Source organism: Thalassophryne amazonica, chromosome 11 (genome assembly GCF_902500255.1).
Source record: "Thalassophryne amazonica chromosome 11, fThaAma1.1, whole genome shotgun sequence".
NCBI lineage: Eukaryota > Metazoa > Chordata > Actinopteri > Batrachoidiformes > Batrachoididae > Thalassophryne > Thalassophryne amazonica.
Window position 1 is genome coordinate 49,085,738 of NC_047113.1, and position 19,623 is coordinate 49,105,360.

Here is a 19,623-nt window from a genome sequence, read left to right on the forward strand (position 1 = left end):
AGTCACTCTGTGTTGGATTTCATTGACAATCATTATAGACAGGATGGCACCATGTGGTAAATCGGTCTGCTTTAGGCAGTGCTCAAAAACTGAGTGCAAGAATGAGACTGGTGAAAGAAGCCATCAAGATGCCCAGACAGTGAAGCGTTATAGGCTTCTGTGGGTGTGACTGGAGAAACTGCACAGTGCAACTTTTGTCTGTGGTTTGCAACTGTAAGTTGTGCTCATGAGGTAAAAGTCCATTCTGACAAAAAAATTTAAATTTTCATATATTAATATGGAGAGGTCAAAGATCTCTGTGCAAAAAAAAAAAAAAAAAAATCATCCATTTCTGAATACCTTGTTTGCAGATTTTTCAGTTTCAAGTAGGAAATACCAGAAACCCTGAAATGCTTACATCACCCGTTATATGGCGACAAAAGCTGCTCAAATGTGCAGCAAGGTCTCCACTGTTTTGAGAAGTTAACTTTTGGTGAAAATAAGATTGGCTGACAGCCAAAAATCAACGTACAGTGGTGTCCGTTGCCCTTATGGGCAAGTTGCTTATATTAGCTACTAAAGCAATGTGGTACCTGCATTGATGCTAAATGTCCATCAGGTGGCGATATTTCTCCATTTCAAGAACCTTCCATACAGGGTGCTGTGGGACATGATGACAGCCAACCTGTTGCCTATATTGGTAGATATAGCTTCATGGTGAAGTGCAACAGCAAAAGAATTTCAGGGAAGAAAACAGCAATTCTAGGCTTGACTCTCCCATGTGTCTTCTGGCAAACTGTTGCTGAAATTTCAATCTTTTTAACCACACACATCTCTGCCTGCCATTATGCTGAAACTTAAATTAAAATCTGATCACGCTACTCAAGGATTTAAATTTAGCTCTTGCCAAATTTTAAGTGCACCTGGGGAATTTAAAATCATCTTTTGCATTTCAGCTTCCGAACCTGATTACAAATCAGCTGAAAGTCTTTAATCAGTCTTTACTGTAACATGTAGACCCAACAAACAGAAATGTTTCGAGAAAACTCCACTCAAACTCTAAGCTTGCATAACTGAAAAAAAAAAAAAAAAACAGGTTTTTTTTCAGTTATGCAAGCTTAAGAGTTTGAGTAGAGTTTTCTCAAAACATTATGAGGGGTTTATTTTACAGAATAAAGACTGGTTCCATTCTCCGTTCTGTGTGTTGGAGGTGTGACGTAACTGACTACAGGGAGAGGAGGGGGCAAAGGAGGGGGAGTGAAAGGTAAGTATAAATTGGCATAAATTGTGGCTTTTACAGTAGATTACAAAACATTACAAATCCTGACTTGCCTTAATTTATTCTGCTTCACACAGACCTATTGGTGCCTGAGAAGGGCCCATCATATGGAACAAATGGCCCCTTATTTCAGGCACCGAGAGGTGAGGGGTAGGAACAGCAACGGCATGGCAAGTGACTTCTCAGGTTAAGTGTAGAGCCCTGTAATCAGCAGTGGCCTTTAAATACACTACCTGTAATAACGATCATAATAGTGACTCTCTTTCAAATATTTGCTAACATATCAGATCCTAAGTACATCAAGAAAACAGTACCAGCTTCATAATAACAAACACTATTACAATATATAACTATATAAAACGACCATTCCTTTTGTTAAATAATAGATGTTTATTGGCTGTTGATCTCATGCTTAACATCAAGTTTTAGTATGACTATCAGCTGACTCTGCAATACATAAACTTTACTGTACTTATAAAATATGTACACTGTCTTTATTGTATGTATGCATCATATTATACTTTGTTCACTAAAAACTTTGAAAGAGCATTTTTCCAGGATATTTATTCCTCATAAAATCAACAATTGGATTTTTTATTTTTAGAAGTCTGTCTCTCATACACACTTAAGATGAGTGATAACACATTTCCCCATTCATGTCAAACTAAATAAGTAAATGCATGTAAATCTATCTGTGCCATATAAAACAGTGTACCAGGAGGTGGTGTTGTTATGGTAACATGAACTCAATTTCTTATGTCAAACAGAATTTTTTTAGCACATCACTTAAACCCCATGACAAAAATCATCAGTTCTGTAAGAGGTTTCAGCTACCAAAATGTCACAGCATTCCTGCTCACTTTTTCCCCTCGACCATAATGATGTGGTATCCAAACTTGGTTTTGACAGGAGGATCTGTGTAGACAGGTTTATCCATCGAGCTGACAGGCAAAGCGAATGCTGCATCCTGGAAAGGTCCAACCATAGAACCTCGTGTCATCCACCCAAGATCACCCTGTCACCAAGAAAACAAGTCATGAAACAAGTGGCTCTCCAAGTAAAACATGGAAATCACCAAATATTTGTATAGATTGAAAAAAAATATATATATATGAATGGGGGAACAAATGGACTGCATAACCATGTGACAATATTTATAGATTTGGAACTGGGCAAAGCAAGGAGTTGAAACAAAGGGCTTGACTTACCAGACATAATTAGGTCAAAAATAAGAGCATGAAACTGCAGCTTAATGCTTCCAACAGTCAAATATTTATGAGGTATCCCTGAGTACCTGCATAAATTGGTGGTTAGGGTGCTTGGTTTCAGTGCGGAAAGTTCCTGGTTCAAACCCCACCCCTGCCACATTTCTCTATATAATATGGAGTAGCGTCAGGAAGGGCATAAAGCACCTAGTCATCATAAAGTACACTTTGGTCATCCAATTTCACAATGCAGCCACTATAATGGTTTTTTTTTTAACATTTTAATGCACACTTATATAATTCAATTACTAAGAGACAAAATTTTGTTGATTCAATTTAATTTTGAATAATGACATGACTGAAGAGCACTTCTATGTTGGGTTCTGAGACAGGCTGTCCACATTTGCTTGCAAAAATCATACTAGTTAGTTACATTTAAGCATACAGATTCTATTTGTTTAATTAGATGCACAACTAATTATGGTAACGTTGAGTCAGTATGAACGTAAGTTCTTACTCCTTGTCTCGCTTTGTCTTCACTATACTGTGATGCTACTTCGTTGAAACGGATGCCAGCTTTCAGTTTTTCCATCGCCTCCATGCATCTTCCATGTTTTTCACAAAGAATGTGTCGAACCTGGGGGAAAATCAGATCACAAACACAAAGAGTCATAATACGTAAAAAGCACAAACCTTTCTAAAATAAAGTTCTGAATTCAATATACACAATTTAACAGTTGAACCATGAAATGAATCATTCAAACATGGGTGAAAACTTTGCACCAAATCATCACCACCAGAAACTGTTCTGTGTATGTTTAAAGTATGTTAAAAATGCAACAATATACTGGATGATTCCACAGCAAATCACGCAGTTTGAGAATTTTTTTTAGTACAATAAAAATTGTATGTATTTTTTTTTCTTAAACTATGGCCCTTTAATATTTTACTCTGAAGCATTTTGCCAAATAAGTTCTAATGCCAATGTTGATAGTTCCCTTGATATGGCATCTACAGGCCTGAAACTTTGTGGTTAGGGTGAACTTTAGATTTAAATGATGGATCCATATTGTGTATCTATTTTTTTCCCCATCCTACAAGGCTCCAAAAATGGTTAAAAATTCTAAACTTATCAGGAGCATATGATTGCAAACATAGATAAAGGCCCCTTCCTGTTATTTGTACTATATTAGGCATTGTATGTACAATAAGCATATTTATTACTCACTATTTCCTCAGAATTGTGTATTTTCAGGTCCCGAATTCACGAGTTAACTTTCATTTTGATATTTTTGCAATGTCTTCTTATGCAGGAATGTATTAAAATAAAAAAGAGAAGTAAAGCAACTCTCACACAAAAGGTGTTTCCCACTGTTATGAAAAAAGTAGATGATCTTGAGTAGCCCAAAAAGTTGTACACGACTTTATATTTTTGAGCTACTTTGAAAAGCCAAACGGCTTCTGGTCTTTGGTTCAGGTAGTTATTTCTGTCTCTGAATCTGACTTGATATTTATGTGTTCTATTTTGTGTCAATTGTTTGCATTTATATACTTGTTTATTTTTTGTATCTCGAAATGGTAAACAAAATTTTTTTGGGAACAAAAAAAAAAAAATCTGTAAATCTGATTGCACTGGTTTTAGCATTACCTTGACAGAAGTGCCTCCTTTTGGTGCTTTTTCTTTCTTATCAGCGTCTGCACTCCCTGAAGCAGCGCCTGTAAAGGTTAATCAACATGACAGCGAAAAAGCACGAACGAACTATTATAGAGAATGTGTAAAAATAACAATTTAAACTGTTAGCAAACGACGAAGCTAAAGCTATTCTTAGCACCCGATACATCTTACCAACCTTTAGCAGCCTTACCACCTTTCCCTTTTGGCGGCATTTTATTATAAAGCAACCTGAAGCAATCTTCTTCTTCTATCGAGTTTATTGGCAGTTTGACGGTAACAATGTTTAAGAAAATATTTAAAATATTAAAAGTCAAATGTTGTGGACAGAAAACACAGCACCTTCTTCTTCCTATTGCTGTCTGTTGCCACCCAGATGGAAGGTAGAGCATCGCCACCTACTGCAGCGGAGTGTTAACTGTCGTATCTTCAAGTATCTGTGCTCTGGGATTTACTGAAGCATTTAAATACTTCTTCCATCTGAATAAGCAGTTCCAGCACATACATTCCGAGCCTATTTATAACCATGCACAGAAGTGTTTGGATAGTGGTACCTTTTTGATAGTTTTGCCTCTCCACCCACCACAGACAGACACTATCTTCCCCACCTCAGAGGGATTGCGCAACAACGACACCACCATGATGGATTTGAATTGAAACAGTCAAGATGTTGTTGTTTTGATTCATGGGCTATACTATCTGCTCAGATCTAGGCAAATGCTGCCAAACTGATATCAATGCAAATTCAAAAAATTCAATATTCTTCAGTCTTAGAAGCCTACTCCTTCAGATTTGGTGGCTTCTCTCACTAGTCTCCTTCCAGTATGGTCACTTATTTTTTGAGAACTGCCTACTTGACACAGATTTCCCATAGTGTTCCACACTGTTAGTTTTGATGTAAATGAAGTCCAAGACATATTCAATGACTTGGAAATGTTCATGTATCCATCCCCTGATAGTAGAGAATCTTGAATCTTCGACTGGACTGGGTTGCTTGACGCGAGGACGTTTTACTTCAAATCTTCTCTACACGAGTCAAGACAGAAGTCACAGTACCAGAGCAAGAATTTTAGCTGAGGAAGCTTCTGCAATTTGAAGCGAAACGTCCTCACGTCAAGCAACCCAGTCCAGTCGAAGATTCAAGCTTCTCTACTATGGAAACCACCTGGACAACTGAGAGCCTTCACAGAAAAATCCATCCCCTGAGTTTTATCAAGAAACCTGGCTGTACAAGTGATGATTCAGTCCTTATGTTTAGAATTAATTGTCCCTCTTCCAATGTGTTGCTGGCCTTAAATGCAGGAATAGATGTATATTCATCCATTTTCCATATCCATTTACTTTAAGGGTCATGAGGATGGAAGCATACTAACAATTGAAATAAAGGTGACCACACAAAAGATGAAACAACTTGGGTTCACACTGTCTGCAGTGAAATAGCAGTCAAAGTAAATGTAAAGATCACTAGATTATTTATGACTATTAATTAACTACTTTATTTATTTATCTGTTTATTTATTATTTTTATTTTATTTTATTATTATTTTATTTTTTTATCTATTTTTTGTTTGTTTGATTGTTTTTGCATTTTCCATATTGTCCCAACTTTTCTGATTTGGTATTTTATAAAATAAGGTGCAGGTAGCAGACCTACATTAATATGGAATAATGTCATAACTAGAACCGAAAAGTGACAATACAAGAAATCACTGTGAAAGAAGAGTCATTCTGTCCAGTGGTACTGTGGTCTGCACATTATATCAATATTCCATGATTTATAGGCTATTGCATTGCATTAGGTGACCATATGTGCATTTAATGACAGCAGTGAAAATTTGAGAAATGAAGTATTAAATTTGCCATCAACTGACTGCAAATCATGGTTCCCAAGCATGAACACCTACATTCTTTCCCAGCTGTCGAGGCCCGGAAGTGACGGTTACCTTGGCAACAAGACCAAACATCGCTAGCATGTTGGCTGACTTCTGCTGTGGTGCTCTCTGCCTCGGCACTGCTTGGAAACAAACCAGGCCGCTCAGCTGTAATAGAGCAAAGTATGGAGAAATACGAGAAGGTTTTGTGTTTGGGCCGAGGAGGAGCGGCTGAAGTGTTCCTGATGAGACACACAGAGAGCAAAAGGCTGCACGCAGTGAAGAGGGTAAAGGTCGAGGACTCGGGGAAAACCAAAACACAGAGGGCAATTCTCCAGGAAGCAGAGATCATACGGACGTTGGAGAACCCTCACATCGTGAAATGCAGCGATGTCTTTGTGAACTGCAGCGATGGGTTCATTTACATCGTAATGAACTACTGCGATGGCGGAACGTTAGATGACAAAGTTAAAGAGAGGAGACCAACTGAGTATTTTGCAGAGAAAACCGTAATGGGTTGGTTTGTACAGGTTACCGTAGCTGTGGATTACATACACAGGTCTAAAGTACTTCATAGAGACATAAAACCCTCCAATGTGCTTCTCACAAAGGACGGGGTGGTGAAGTTAGGAGACTTTGGGATATCCAGAGTATTAACCAGCACGACTGACATGGCTTCCACGTGTGTTGGAACACCCAGCTACCTCAGCCCAGAGCTTTGCCAGGACGACCCATACAGCTCGAAATCGGACATTTGGGCTCTCGGCTGTCTGCTCTACGAGATCTGCACACTTCAACCTGCTTTTTCAGCCTCAAACCTTGTGAGTCTGTTCTACAAGATCACCAAAGGGAAGTACAATCCTGTGCCGAGCACTTTCTCAGAGAACATTTCCTCTTTGATCCAGCAAATGCTCTGTTTGGACCCTGAAATCAGGCCAAGTGCCGTTTGTATACTTGACACTGCCTATGTGCAAGATCATCTACTGTGCTTGAAAAACAAAGACTTTGGAGAGAGGTGTGATATGATTATGGAGGGAAAAGACACAGACATCGATGCAGAAGCATGGCTGGGTGGTGACAGTCGCTTGCACTCATGCAGAGAGAGAGAAGACCAAACAGGGACTAGTTCCAGTGAGGAAGATGAAGAAGATGCTTCAAGTGTTGGTGAGCAGAGTGGATGTGACTGCCACTATCCTGAAGACTTTGATGAAAAGGAATCTTTATCTTCTCTCGAGGAGCATGGTGAGACAGGGGAATGCTCCACATCTGCGGGATCACGGAGGAACGTATCTGATGAGCCTATCGGTAATTTCAAGCTGAAAATGTTTACTGAAAATAATCTCTCTCTCTCTTTTTTTTTTTTTTTTGGTAAAAATTCAAAAACAAACAATAATAACACCACCAGATTGCATCAGATCTGATTCATGTCTCCCACTGAACACCTCAAACAACCACTAAGGGTGCATAAGTGTCATAACCTGCACATAACCAGTAGGGGGACAGTGAATGTCCATATCGGTTTTCACACTGTGAGGTTCTAATGTTTGCTGGCAAGGAAAGGTTGACTGACCCTGACACAGTGCTGTGATCTTCACAGAATCAGCAGATGTTGTGAGTGCAGTACCTGAGAAGCTGAATGAGAAACATTTCTGCCATGCATCTCAGTAAATTCTTTCTCTTTTTTTTTTTTTTTTTTTTTTTGCAGACACTCCCGAAGAGCAAGTGGAGTATCCAGATGACTTTGAGGAAGATGATGAGGAAGATTATGAAGATACAGCAGCCTCAGTTCACGTGACTGCTGTTCAACATCCGCAAGAAATAAACGATGATGCACTGGAGGAGGAATTCCAGCTCTGTGATGCTGGAGGAATGACAGTCACACTAAAAGCCTTGAGGAATGATCGAGGGGAAAACAGCGTATCACAATGAACTGAGTGAAATAACAACATGTCAATAATTGGAAGTGTGGAACATCAGTCCCTTTTCTTTTTATAGTGTTTTTATTCACTTGTCAAAAGTTCTTGACCTCACAAAGAAACAAAAGTATATGGAGGATCAAGATGTGACCTTCTTCAGTACAGGAACACTGAACCTTGAACATCTTTTGACCAAGTGCACTGGAGATAAGGCAGGCTGTGTTGAAGAATAACACAAGAACAATCTGTCTTCTGTGATGTTTTCTGGATGAGGCATTTTGAAGCACCCTCATAGATGAATGAGAATGGACACATGGGGGATAGACCAAAAAAAAGCACATCTATGTCGATAACATGATACAGCACAATTAAACATAAAACTTAAAGACAAGAATATATTTAAAACTGAATTAGAAATTTACTGTTGACTTGCTGCTAACATTTTGTGTTCTTAGAAACTTTTTTCCCCGTGTTGTTATTTGAATAAATCAAAAGACAACTACAAAAGCTGTCAAAGTGGCCAAAAGATGGCGCTATGTAACGTGTACAGTTTGACATGGGCTACTGCAACATGGAAATAGACACGAACGTCAGATTTTCATGCTTCTGGGTAATGGATTTGTTTCAAAAGACTGTAGATGGAATCTTTCACATTTTGTTGTTGGTGTCTTTAAATGAAGTTTAACTTTTCAAATATGTCTATTTAACATGTTAGACATCAGTTTGGTATAAAAGGTAATGTAGACCTATAGCTTGATGATTGTAGATGTTAGAATCCCAACATTTCTCAGGCACGGCATATGAAAGGTGCTGCCCATCTCCTCTCCCTTCACTGTCTTACCTTCCCAGACTCTTAACTTTCAAATTTTGGAAAGTGAGATGATGCCTGAGGAGTGGAGAAGATGTGCCTTTGTTCCAGTTTTTAAGAATGAGTGATGTGCAGAGCTCCGGTAACGACAGAGGCATAAAGTTGTTCAGTTATGAACGTATGAGGAAGAGTAGTGGAAGCTACAGTAGGATGACAAAAAGAAGTGAAGATATGCGAGCAGCATTATGGTTTTATATCAAGAAAGAGCACTGTTTGCACTGAGAGTGCTGATTGACAAGTATAGAGAAAGCCAGAAGGAGATCCACTGATTGATTGTGGATTTAGAGAAATGACAGGGTACCATGAAAGAGTTGTATGAACAAAGTCTGGAATGGCAGAGAAGTATATGAGGGTGATGCAGTATATGTACAAGGACAGTGTGACAGTGGTGAGATGTGCAGATGCATTCATGGTGGAAGTGGAATTCCATAAAGGTTTGGCTCTGAGCCCTTTATTGTTTGTAAAGTTGTCAGACAAGATCAGACAAGAGTCTCCATGGACTATGATGTTTGCAGATGACATTGTGATCTGTAGATAGAGTAGAGAGCAGGTTGAGTCTAGCCTGGAGAGGTGGAGATACACTTTGGAGAGAAGGGGAATGAAAGTGCGTAGGAGCAAGAAGAAGTACATGTTTGTGAATGAGAAGGAGCACAGTGGAATAGTGTGTTTACAAGGAGTAAAGGTGGTGAAGATACATGAATTTAAATACTACTACTACTACTACTACTACTACTACTACTACTAATAATAATAATAATGATGATGATGATGAAAGTGTGATTTTCAGTGTAAGTCACACTTAGTGCAGCAGATAACAGAATTTTTTTTTTTTACAGAGGAATCCTTCAAATCTGGAAAGAAGCACCAAAGTTGGCACAAATACTCCTTAGACATTACTCTTTTGAAAAAACTGAGTAGCCACTTGAATTTTCAGTAGACAGTCAGGTAGGGGTCAATTGAAGAATTACACAGGGGTCAAAATTTAAAAATGTTTCAATCATATTGAAAGCTATACCACATTATTTGTCTGATCACGATACCAAAAAGGTATAGTTTGGGCTATCTATGACTGAATGTTATGGAGTTATGTGGTAAAAACAGCAAGAATGGTAACAAAGGTCAGCATTAGTTTGTACAGGGGTCAGATGTTAAAGTTGCTCTAAATATTGTAAAATGTGATGTAAATTATTGGTTAATAGGGTTTTAAAAAGGAATAGTTTGCACTATGTGGAATGCTTAGTTATCATGTTACAGGGTAACATATGTCACATGTCATAGAATCCAGTGGACGTCGACATTGCTCTACCTTTACCTTGCAGACCAAGCATTCAGCACAGTCAAAACTATTGCATTTATTAATCCTATTAGTTCAACCAATAATTTGTACCACTTTTTACCAAAATTGGAGCAACTTTAACTTCTAACCCCTGTACAAACTGAAACTGACCTTTGTCACCATTCTTGTTGTTTTTACCCCATAACAACATAACATTCAGTCATAGATAGTCCAAATTGTACCTTTTTGGTATCGCTGTGATCAGACAAATAATGTGGTATAGCTTTCAATATGATTGGAGCATTTTTAAATTTTGACCCCTGTGTAATTCTTAAATTGACCCCTACCTGGCCACCTACTGAAAATTCAAGTGGCTACTCAGTTTTTTCAAAAGAGTAATGTCTAAGGAGTATTTGTGCCAACTTTGGTGCTTCTTTCCCAAAATGAACAATTGTTACAGTTATCTGCTCCACTAACTGGAGTATAAGTCGAAGGACTACCCAAACTAGTATGAAAAAACTCAACTGACACTCCATAAAATATAGCATGTTGTACAGCTTAGAGATAGCAGTGCTAACAAAAAGACAGGAAACAGAGCTGGTAAAGCTGATGATGCTGTGATTTACTTTGGGAGTGACGAGGACAGATAGGATTAAGAATAAACATATCAGACGGACAGCACAGGTATCACGATTTGAAGACAAAATTAGAGAGGTGAGATTGAAATGATTTGGACACATGCAAAGGAGGGACCCAGGAGAGAGAAACAGTATTCTCCAGGTTCCAGGTGCTGTATAATGCATAAAAAAGTCAGGATTTTCATCAAAAATTAAAACAGTAAAGAAAACCTACAGGAAACATTAACGATATTTCATGGATATTTATGGTACTGGTAACAGCAGTACGAGCAGGTAACTAAGCAAAACATGAGTTTTTTATGTCATAAGTTTTGTGATGCAATTTGTGAGACTATAAGGGCCCCTTCACACATAGTACGAATGTGGTCGAATTGTGCATGAAGCAGGAATCATATGCAATACGTGTAAAATTGTAGCTGCCTCCAACGCCTCGTACACCTGTTGCTACAACTATTTGCGCACACCAGCGGCTGAAAGACAGAGTGTGCGCTGTGAGAGCCCATCGAAAGCTCTCGCGGCAGGTGTCGGCCAAAGTCCAGGTGACACACATGAACATCTAACACTGCTCGTTTGGCACTTTGAAAATGTGTGGCCATTTCTACTGTTAACACGACAACGGTCAGCAGATGATCACTGTCGAGCTGGATGTGAAATTTGTCTAAGTGCCCCCACGAGTGTGGCTTTGCAAACAGACACAGTGACACATTGGTGTGTGCGCTGAACTGACAGGGGGTGTGTGTCCGCAGCTGTGGAGATCTGTGGTTCTGCTTTCCCAGCTGGAAAACATGTACCGTGTTTGGACGGACATGAACTAACAACTGTCCACTGTGACACCCGTGTGCCTGCTTGCTGTCCTCATGTGGACATACATAAAAACATATATCGCTGTTTCACTGGGCTGCAGTGAGCGAGTGCACACTGACAGGTTACCCCAGGTGCAACAGACCGTCAGACCATAACATGCAGCAGGCGATCTGAATGTCATGTCACCTACGTGAGCTCTGTCCCACATGACACTGTGTCTGTCCTGTGGCGTGCCATCCACAAGACACACATATCGGGCAGGACATGCTCGCAGGGCCAGCTGGACATGCCACCAGCAGATGTGGACATGATAACAGCTCCCTGCTTCTCATTCATGTCATTTCATGACTGTACGTCTGTGACCATGGGCCATCTACAGAGGAACAGACGGATCATACTTGTATTGCCCGCTTGATAAGAGGGATTCAATAAAATGTGGTGTTTATGGTGTGTGGTTTTATTTTTTCTTAAATACGTCCATGTCCTTCTTGATATCAGGCATTTTCCTGAACTTTTTACAGGACAGCGATGGTAGCTCAGTGGTAACATTTCTGGCTGGCAATCAGAGCTTTTGGAAATTGCAGGTTTGAATCCCGTGGGTGGCATGTATTTTTTTATTTTCGCACTTTATTCCCGCGTGCACAAAACCATTGCAGTGGCATCATTCATACCTGCCCGTTGGCTCAATGTTTTTGTGATTCGCTCATACGAGCTGTTCTGCCATGATTCGCTCTGAGTTGTATTGATTCATACTAAGTGTGAAGGGGCCCTAAATAAGGTACATTTGAGCTACACAAGGAATTTTAAAAGTGTTTTAAAGTGTATGTGTCTTACATTAATGCCATCATTGCATGAAGAGGATACAGTATTCATTATGCATTCAGCAGTCTGATTTCTTGGGGGGACTCTATTGTACAGTTTGGCTGTGCTGGCCAGGGGCCCCATGAAAAGAAATCTTACTGGGCCACCCCACATATTACAGTTGTATGCAAAAGTTTGAGCACCCCTGATAATTTTCATGATTTTCCTTTATAAATCATTGGTTGTCTGGATCAGAAATTTCAGTAAAATATATCATATAGCAGACGAACACACTGATATTTGAGAAGTGAAATGAAGTTTCTAGTATTTACAGAAAGTGTGCAATAATTACTTAAACAAAATTGGGCAGGTGCATAAATTTGGGCACCCTTGTCATTTTATTGATATGAATACATTTAGCACTAATTACTGGAACACAAAATTGGTGTGGTAAGCTTATTGACTGATGTTTGGATTCACCTCCTTACACAAGTGAATCTAATCATGAGAAAGGGTATTTAAGGTGGCCATTTGCAAATGTTTCCCCTCTTTGTATCTCTTCTAATGAGTGGCAACATGGGAGCCTCCAAACAACTCTCAAATGGCCTGAAAACAAAGACTGTTCATCATCATGGTTTAGGGGAAGGATACAAAAAGCTATGTCAGAGATTTCAGCTGTCACTTTCCACTGTGAGTTAAGGCCCAAAGTGACAGACCAAGAAAAATCTCAGATAAGCTGAAGCGAAGGATGGTAAGAACAGTCATAGTCAACCCACAGACCTGCTCCAAAGACTTACAACATAATATTGCTGCAGATAGTGTCTGTGTGCATCGTTTAACTATACAGTGCACTTTGCACAAAGAGATGCTGTATGATGCTGTAATGCAGAGGAAGCCTTTCTGCATATACACCACAAACAGAGTCGCTTGAGGTATGCTAAAGCACATTTGGCCAAGCCAGCTTCATTTTGGAATAAGGTGCTGTGGAATGATGAAACTAAAATTGAGTTATTTGGACATAACAAGGGGCGGTATGCATGGCTGAAAACACAGCATTCCAAGAAAAACACTTGCTACCTACAGTAAAATTTGGAGGCAGTTCCATCATGCTGTGGGGCTGTGTGGCCAGTGCAGGTACTGGGAATCTTGTTAAAGTTGACGGTCACATGGATTCCAGTCAATGTCAGCAGAATCTTGATAACAATATTCATGAATTAGTGACAAAGTTGAAGTTGCGCCAGGGCTGGATCTTTCAACAAGACAACGACCCTGAACACTGCTCAAAATCTACTAAGGCATTCATGCAGAGGAACAAGTACAACGTTCTGGAATGGCCATCTCAGTCCCCAGACCTGAATATTATTGAAAATCTGTGGTGTGATTTTAAGCGGGCTGTCCATGCTTGGAAACCAACAAACCTGAGATGTTTTGTAAACAAGAATGATCCAAAATACCTTCAACCAGAATCCAGACTCTCATTGGAAGCTATAGGAAGCATTTAGGGGCTGTTATTTTTGGAAGAGGAGGATCTAATAAATATTGATAATTTTTTTTCTGTTGGGGTGCCCAAATTTATGCACCTGCCTAATTTTGTTTAAAGAATTATTGCACACTTTCTGTAAATCCTATAATCTTCATTTCATTTCTCAAATTTCACTGTGTGTTTGTCTGCTATATGATATATTTAACTGAAATTGTTGATCCACACAACCAATGATTTATAAAGGAAAATCATGGAAATCATCAGGGGTGCCCAAACATTTGCATACAACTGTATTTTGTCAGTATTATAATGGTATTAGGGGCGTCTCTGGGCCCTTTTCAATCATGGGCCCCTGGAATCCTTCTCCTTATTCTCCCCTTTTTGAACCCCTGGTGCTGGCCACAGTGTTTTGGTACCTTTTGCTACATGGAATTGGGGTGAACTGTGTATCAGGGCTGTAGGATTTCAGTCAGAATGTTCCTGGCTCACCTGATACAGCGTGGGTGGTAAAGTGATGGTTGGAAGAAAGGACACAGTGGAGGGACCTGTGGTCTCTTCACAAACTGATGCAGCTCCTGAGGATGCTCCCAGTAGCCCGTCTGTAGAAGGTGGTTAAGATGGGTGGTGGGAAATTGATCTTTTTTAGCCTGTGTAAGAAGTATAGATGGTGCTGGAGCAGTTGTTGACGGACCAGATGAGATCTTCTGCCAGGTGAATGCCAAAGAATGTGGTGTTCTTCTCAATCCATATAGAGGAGCCATCAATGTTCAGGAACTGGTAGACATTTCTAATCTCTAAGATTCAACTATCATCTCTTTAGTTTTTGTCCACATTCGGGGACAGTTTGTTGGCTCCACATCAGTTAGACAGTTGTCCCACCACCTCTCTCTCTCCCACCACTGTTGTAATATCAGCAAATTTGATGATGTAGTTTGTGCTGTGCATTGCAGTGCAACTATAAGTCAGCAGGATACGTAGCATGAGGCTGAGCACACAGCCCTGAGGAGCTCCATTGTTCAGTGTGAAGGTGCTGAAGATGCGATTTCCAAATGGTAAATGGAATGCATTTATATAGTGCTTTTCCATCTGCATCGGATGCTCAAAGCACTTTACAAATAATAATAATAATTATTTGTAAATAAATAATAATTCAGATTCAGACTGACTGCAGCCTCCTTGTCAGAAAGTCTAGGATCCAGTTGCAGAGGGAAGTGTTCAGACTCAGCAAGCGTTCCTGTCAATTGCTAGGGGATTATTGTTTTGAATAATCCCAGAGTGTGTTATGAGAGTTCATATGTAAGAAATTACATGGTATTCAGTTTTTTTTACTGCAGCTGAGCAATATGAGTCCCTACCATTATGAGCATGTAATATTGTGTCTCATGAGCATAACAGTGAAAGGTAAATGCCACTCTTCATATAATGGGAGCCAAAGGTGTGACATAAAGTGCCTTCTACAGGGGGCCCATAACATACCCGTGGGGTGCACCATGTATTCCACTGAATAAAAATTAGACTTAATGCCATGAAGAGACACTTTAAGCATTTGTGTTATCTCAGCCACAACAGTGTGTGACCAGAAATTCATAAATAAATAAAATGCAAGTCTCTCCAACAACGCACAATCATCACCAGTGAAATCTTCATTCACACTGAACAGAACATCATTCACATTAGCAAATGTATTTTTTTATTTATTTTTTTTTTGTGGAATGATGAGACATGAACAAAGAAACACAGACTGCAATAGGTCAAAGAGAGTATAATTGAGCAAATATATATTGCTCAAAACCAATTTTTCAAGAACTTTTGACAACTTTGAACACGCTCTGCTACTTTCCTCCTTTCCTCTACTTTTGCTTCATGCATTTCTTCTGAAACTCTTGACTAAATAAAACAGTTAAACATTTACTGGAATGAGGTTTTGCTATAAGGACATGACTTTGAGATTCGTGTATCTTTTTGAATCATATGCACTATATATTGAGCATCAAATGTGACAAGTGCAAAAGTGGAAGTGCACAATTCAACTTTTATCAGCACACGATCTCTGAGGAGACTGCAGTGTGCTGCATTCAGCATGTTTCACCAACACCCACTTACATTTATAAGCAGTAATGTGGACTGCAGGTCACACACACTGACATCATGGACACTTTTCTGTGAGTTCTTTTCCATTGCAGAGGGACACTTCTCAAACTTGGGTGACTCTGATATGCGTGGTGAATGTGTGAGACGACCAGTTCCATCTAAAATGCTACAGATGTACCATAAATGGTTCTACCAGGTAGTTATGTTGGGTAATGATTCCACTGATGGGAAAAGTTGAAAAATTTCCATCCTCCGTAAGTTAGCACCTGTAGAGTCATCTCTGTATCTACTGATTGTGTTGAGACAAAAGTCACCACATGACAACTTCCTGAAGGCACTATCGGAAACTGACTCATGAATTTGACCTGAAAGTTATTCCAGAAAACATTTAGGAAGATACACTTAAAATATGTGGTACCTTACTCCAACTTTTCAGTACAAAATCAGTTTTATTTCAAACAGCTTGTTGTAACACCAACAAAAGCCCAATTTGCTGAATACATCCACTTTTTAAGCATTCTATTTAAATATAGGACCTTTTAGTGCGTGACCCAAACAACACAATCCCGCTTCGGTACACTGTAGCCTACACAAAAATGCATGTTGGCCATCCCAGGTAGGGGGGAACCATGTTGAGTGCTTGGTCTGAAACAACAATGCTCAAACAACATCAACATCTATCGGATTTTATGACAGTATATGGTAATATGGCATACTTCTCAATATGACTGGGGCATTTTTAAATGTTGTCTACTGTATAATCCTTCATTGACCCCCTACCTGAGAATAGCTATTGCCCTTTGATGGCTAGCATACATTTTTGTTTAAGCCAAGGTACACCAAAGCTGGATTGTAAGTGTTGTTTGGGCAACTGAAATGGGACAGACTGTCAAAACTGGCTTTGGGCTCATGGACTTTTTGAAGAATTTTTGGTGTTACTCAAGGTAATTCTCAAAATTGCACAATGGAATTAAACTTGCTTTTATTTATATCCTTCATGTGATTCATGCTGCTATATATATAGCAGCATAAGTCATATGAAGGATATAAATAAAAGCAAGTTCTTGGCCAAGTGGTTAATGCGCTTGGTTTCAGTGCAGAAGGTTCCGGGTTAAAATCCCACCCCTGCCACATTTCTCCATGTAATGTGGAGTTGCGTCAGGAAGGTCATCCGGCATAAAACCTGTGCCAATTCAACATGCAGATCTACCTTGGATTTGCTGTGGCGACCCCGCGTGCAAACAAGGCAGCAGCCGAAGGGACTTACTATATATATATATATATATATATATACACACACAAAATAATCCTCAGTTAAGTGTTATTGAAAAATAAAATTCTAAATATCCAAGCAGTTAATTTTTAGTTATAAAAATTGTATTATCATAATTTTTAAAAAATTATAATTAAAAATTTAAATATAGCTTTAAAGCTGTTACATTTACAGTTTTGCAGACTGATTCTCACAATCTCACCATCTCCCACGTATGCAAAGGTGTAAAATGCGTACACAAGCAGGTCTGCAGATAGCAGGCACATTTTTTATGCATTGTCAATGGATGTGTCAAAATGTCTTGTATTAAGGAGTATGATATATTTTATATGTAGTTTTACAGTTGAGCTGCAGGTTGGATGTGCTGTTCATCTGGTCACTGTTTATGGGGAAAAACCTCACACTGACACCACCACCCACTCTTTTGAAATTACCGCTTGGGCATTTGTTGAGTCATCAGTGTTAATCATCTGCTGGACAAGATGTGATCACAGAAACTATGACATCACACTTCAACCTGTAGTCTAAATAATTCTCAGTGCAGATGCGTGGGGAGGCTTGAGTGTGACAACGGCTAAATAAAACAATAATAGAAAGAAAAAAGGAAGCAGAAGTAATTATCAGGTTGTTTCCTTTTGCTCTTAAAGGAAATTCTCTTTTCATTTGCCCCATGAATGTGGTGCATGTGAATGTCAGCTCAAGCTGCAACTGGTGAATCAAGAGGCAATGTCTCAATCACAGCCAATGAAGCTGCAATCCTTCGGCATTTTCACGGTTTCCCCGTATTTGTCTTTATTATGCGCAGCCTGTTTTTAAGGAGAGTGTGCTCTAGATAGATTTACCATAAACTACCTTATTCTTTTTGTGTGTGAGACAGTCAGTATTGGCTTGAGACCTTGTGACTTGATCTTTGTTTTTTGATCAGCGCTCTCTGCACAGCCTGGTTGTGAATATTGATTCTTCCCAATATTCACATGCAGTTTGCAGTGTTTCAGATCCGTAACAGCAGCTGTAATTTTTTACACTGTAAAAGGAATTTCACTCAACTTTTGAAAACTGCCTACCTCAGACAGATTTACCGTAAGTTGTATTTCATAATGACTCATGTAAATCAAGTGTGAGAAATTTTCACAGATTTGGAAATGTTCATATATCCATCAAAATGACTTGTCTAAAGAAACCTGGCTGTAAAAGCGATGATTTGTATTTCTTAAAAATTCTTTAATTTAGTTTGTCCAGTTAGCTATGAGGTCTGACAATGGAAGGACTCTGTATATATTTGTAATTGCTATGTGGTTAATATACTATTGTTTGTGAACCTTCTAGATGTTACATGTGTGAATTTTGTAATGATGTCAAACTTGAAAGAAAAATTAACCTTCCTCAAATTCAAATTTCTAAAATGATGCCTTTTAAACTCAGTGAAAAATAATCTCTACAGCATGACAAACAAAATAAAAATATAAAAGCCAAAGCAATGGCTTCTTCTGTGTTGGTCCGCTGTGCAGCTGTAGAACTGGAATGCTGCAGTTAAAATTTGCACAGTGCAGTTTCTCCAACCACAACCGCAGACACCGATAACGTCTCCAGAGTTGTCATGGGTATCCTGATGGGTTTCGTCACTCATTTCCTTTTTGCACAATCATTCAGTTTTTGAGAACCATCTAATCCAGACAGATTTGCCATGCAGTACCATACTGGGTGTGTTTTTTAAAGACTGATTTAAACAAAGTCCGAGACATATTCACTGACTTGAAAATGTTGACGTACCCACCCCCTGGCCTGTCTAAAGAAAACTGGATGTAAACGCAATGATTTCGTTTTATAGTTAAGGGTGTGTATACACACTTATGCACGTCACTGATTTGAGCTATATGTTTATTACGTCCGCCAAGGACGTTTATTTATTTATTTATCTGTCTGTTTGTTAGCAGATTTACGTCAAAAGTACTGCACGGATTTTGGCAAAATTTTCACCACAGATAGATATTAGGCCATGGAAGACTCTATTAAATTTTGGAGGTGATCCAGATCTGGATCTCGATTCTGGATCAAGATTTCAATTTATATAGCCTTTGAAGGATTATGTAAAAAAAAAAAAAAAACGACTTCACGGATTCTCACCAAATTTACACACCATATAGATGTTAGGGCATGGAAGATTCCACTGAATTTTGGAGGTGATCCAGATCCAAATCCTGGAACAGGATTTTAATTTGTACGCTTCACTTTGTTGGATTTTGAGGATTACATCAAAACTACTTAACATATTTTCACCAAATTTAAACCACACATTGGTCTTAGGCCTTGGAAGACTCCATTAAATTCTGTAGGTGATCTGAATCCGGATCCGGATTCTGGATCAGGATTTCACTTTGTAGACTTTTAAGCATTATGTCAAAACTACTTCACGGATACGACGTCATGATGTAAAACCAAGATCAGGAAGACACTATTTTGTTTCAGC

The 19,623-nt window shown here is 39.0% G+C and overlaps 2 protein-coding genes across 2 annotated transcripts; one reads left to right on the top strand and one right to left on the bottom strand.

Moving 5' to 3' along the window:
• Positions 1-2,013: 2,013 nt before the first annotated feature.
• On the bottom strand, positions 2,014-4,498 carry pin4 (protein (peptidylprolyl cis/trans isomerase) NIMA-interacting, 4 (parvulin)). The gene is made up of 4 exons (XM_034182149.1): positions 4,314-4,498; positions 4,112-4,179; positions 2,981-3,100; positions 2,014-2,273 (listed from the first exon to the last, which is right to left on the bottom strand). Exons 1-4 carry the CDS (start codon positions 4,348-4,350, stop codon positions 2,115-2,117), a joined length of 384 nt encoding a protein of 127 aa, XP_034038040.1. The 5' UTR covers positions 4,351-4,498; the 3' UTR covers positions 2,014-2,114.
• A 1,654-nt stretch (positions 4,499-6,152) lies between these two features.
• On the top strand, positions 6,153-8,257 carry nek12 (NIMA-related kinase 12). The gene is made up of 2 exons (XM_034182169.1): positions 6,153-7,311; positions 7,712-8,257. The coding sequence occupies exons 1-2, from the start codon at positions 6,192-6,194 to the stop codon at positions 7,933-7,935; spliced, it is 1,344 nt and encodes a 447-aa protein (XP_034038060.1). The 5' UTR covers positions 6,153-6,191; the 3' UTR covers positions 7,936-8,257.
• The last annotated feature ends 11,366 nt before the right edge of the window (positions 8,258-19,623 follow it).

Excerpts from the sequence above, each read along its gene's own strand:
- pin4 (XM_034182149.1), bottom strand. The coding sequence starts at position 4,350 with ATGCCGCCAAAAGGGAAAGGTGGTAAGGCTGCTAAAG. Across the intron at positions 4,180-4,313 it reads AGGTGGTAAGGCTGCTAAAG|GCGCTGCTTCAGGGAGTGCA; the intron begins GTTGGTAAGATG and ends TAACCTTTACAG. Across the intron at positions 3,101-4,111 it reads AAGGAGGCACTTCTGTCAAG|GTTCGACACATTCTTTGTGA; the intron begins GTAATGCTAAAA and ends ATTTTCCCCCAG.
- nek12 (XM_034182169.1), top strand. The coding sequence starts at position 6,192 with ATGGAGAAATACGAGAAGGTTTTGTGTTTGGGCCGAGGAGGAGCGGCT. Across the intron at positions 7,312-7,711 it reads CGTATCTGATGAGCCTATCG|ACACTCCCGAAGAGCAAGTG; the intron begins GTAATTTCAAGC and ends TTTTTTTTGCAG.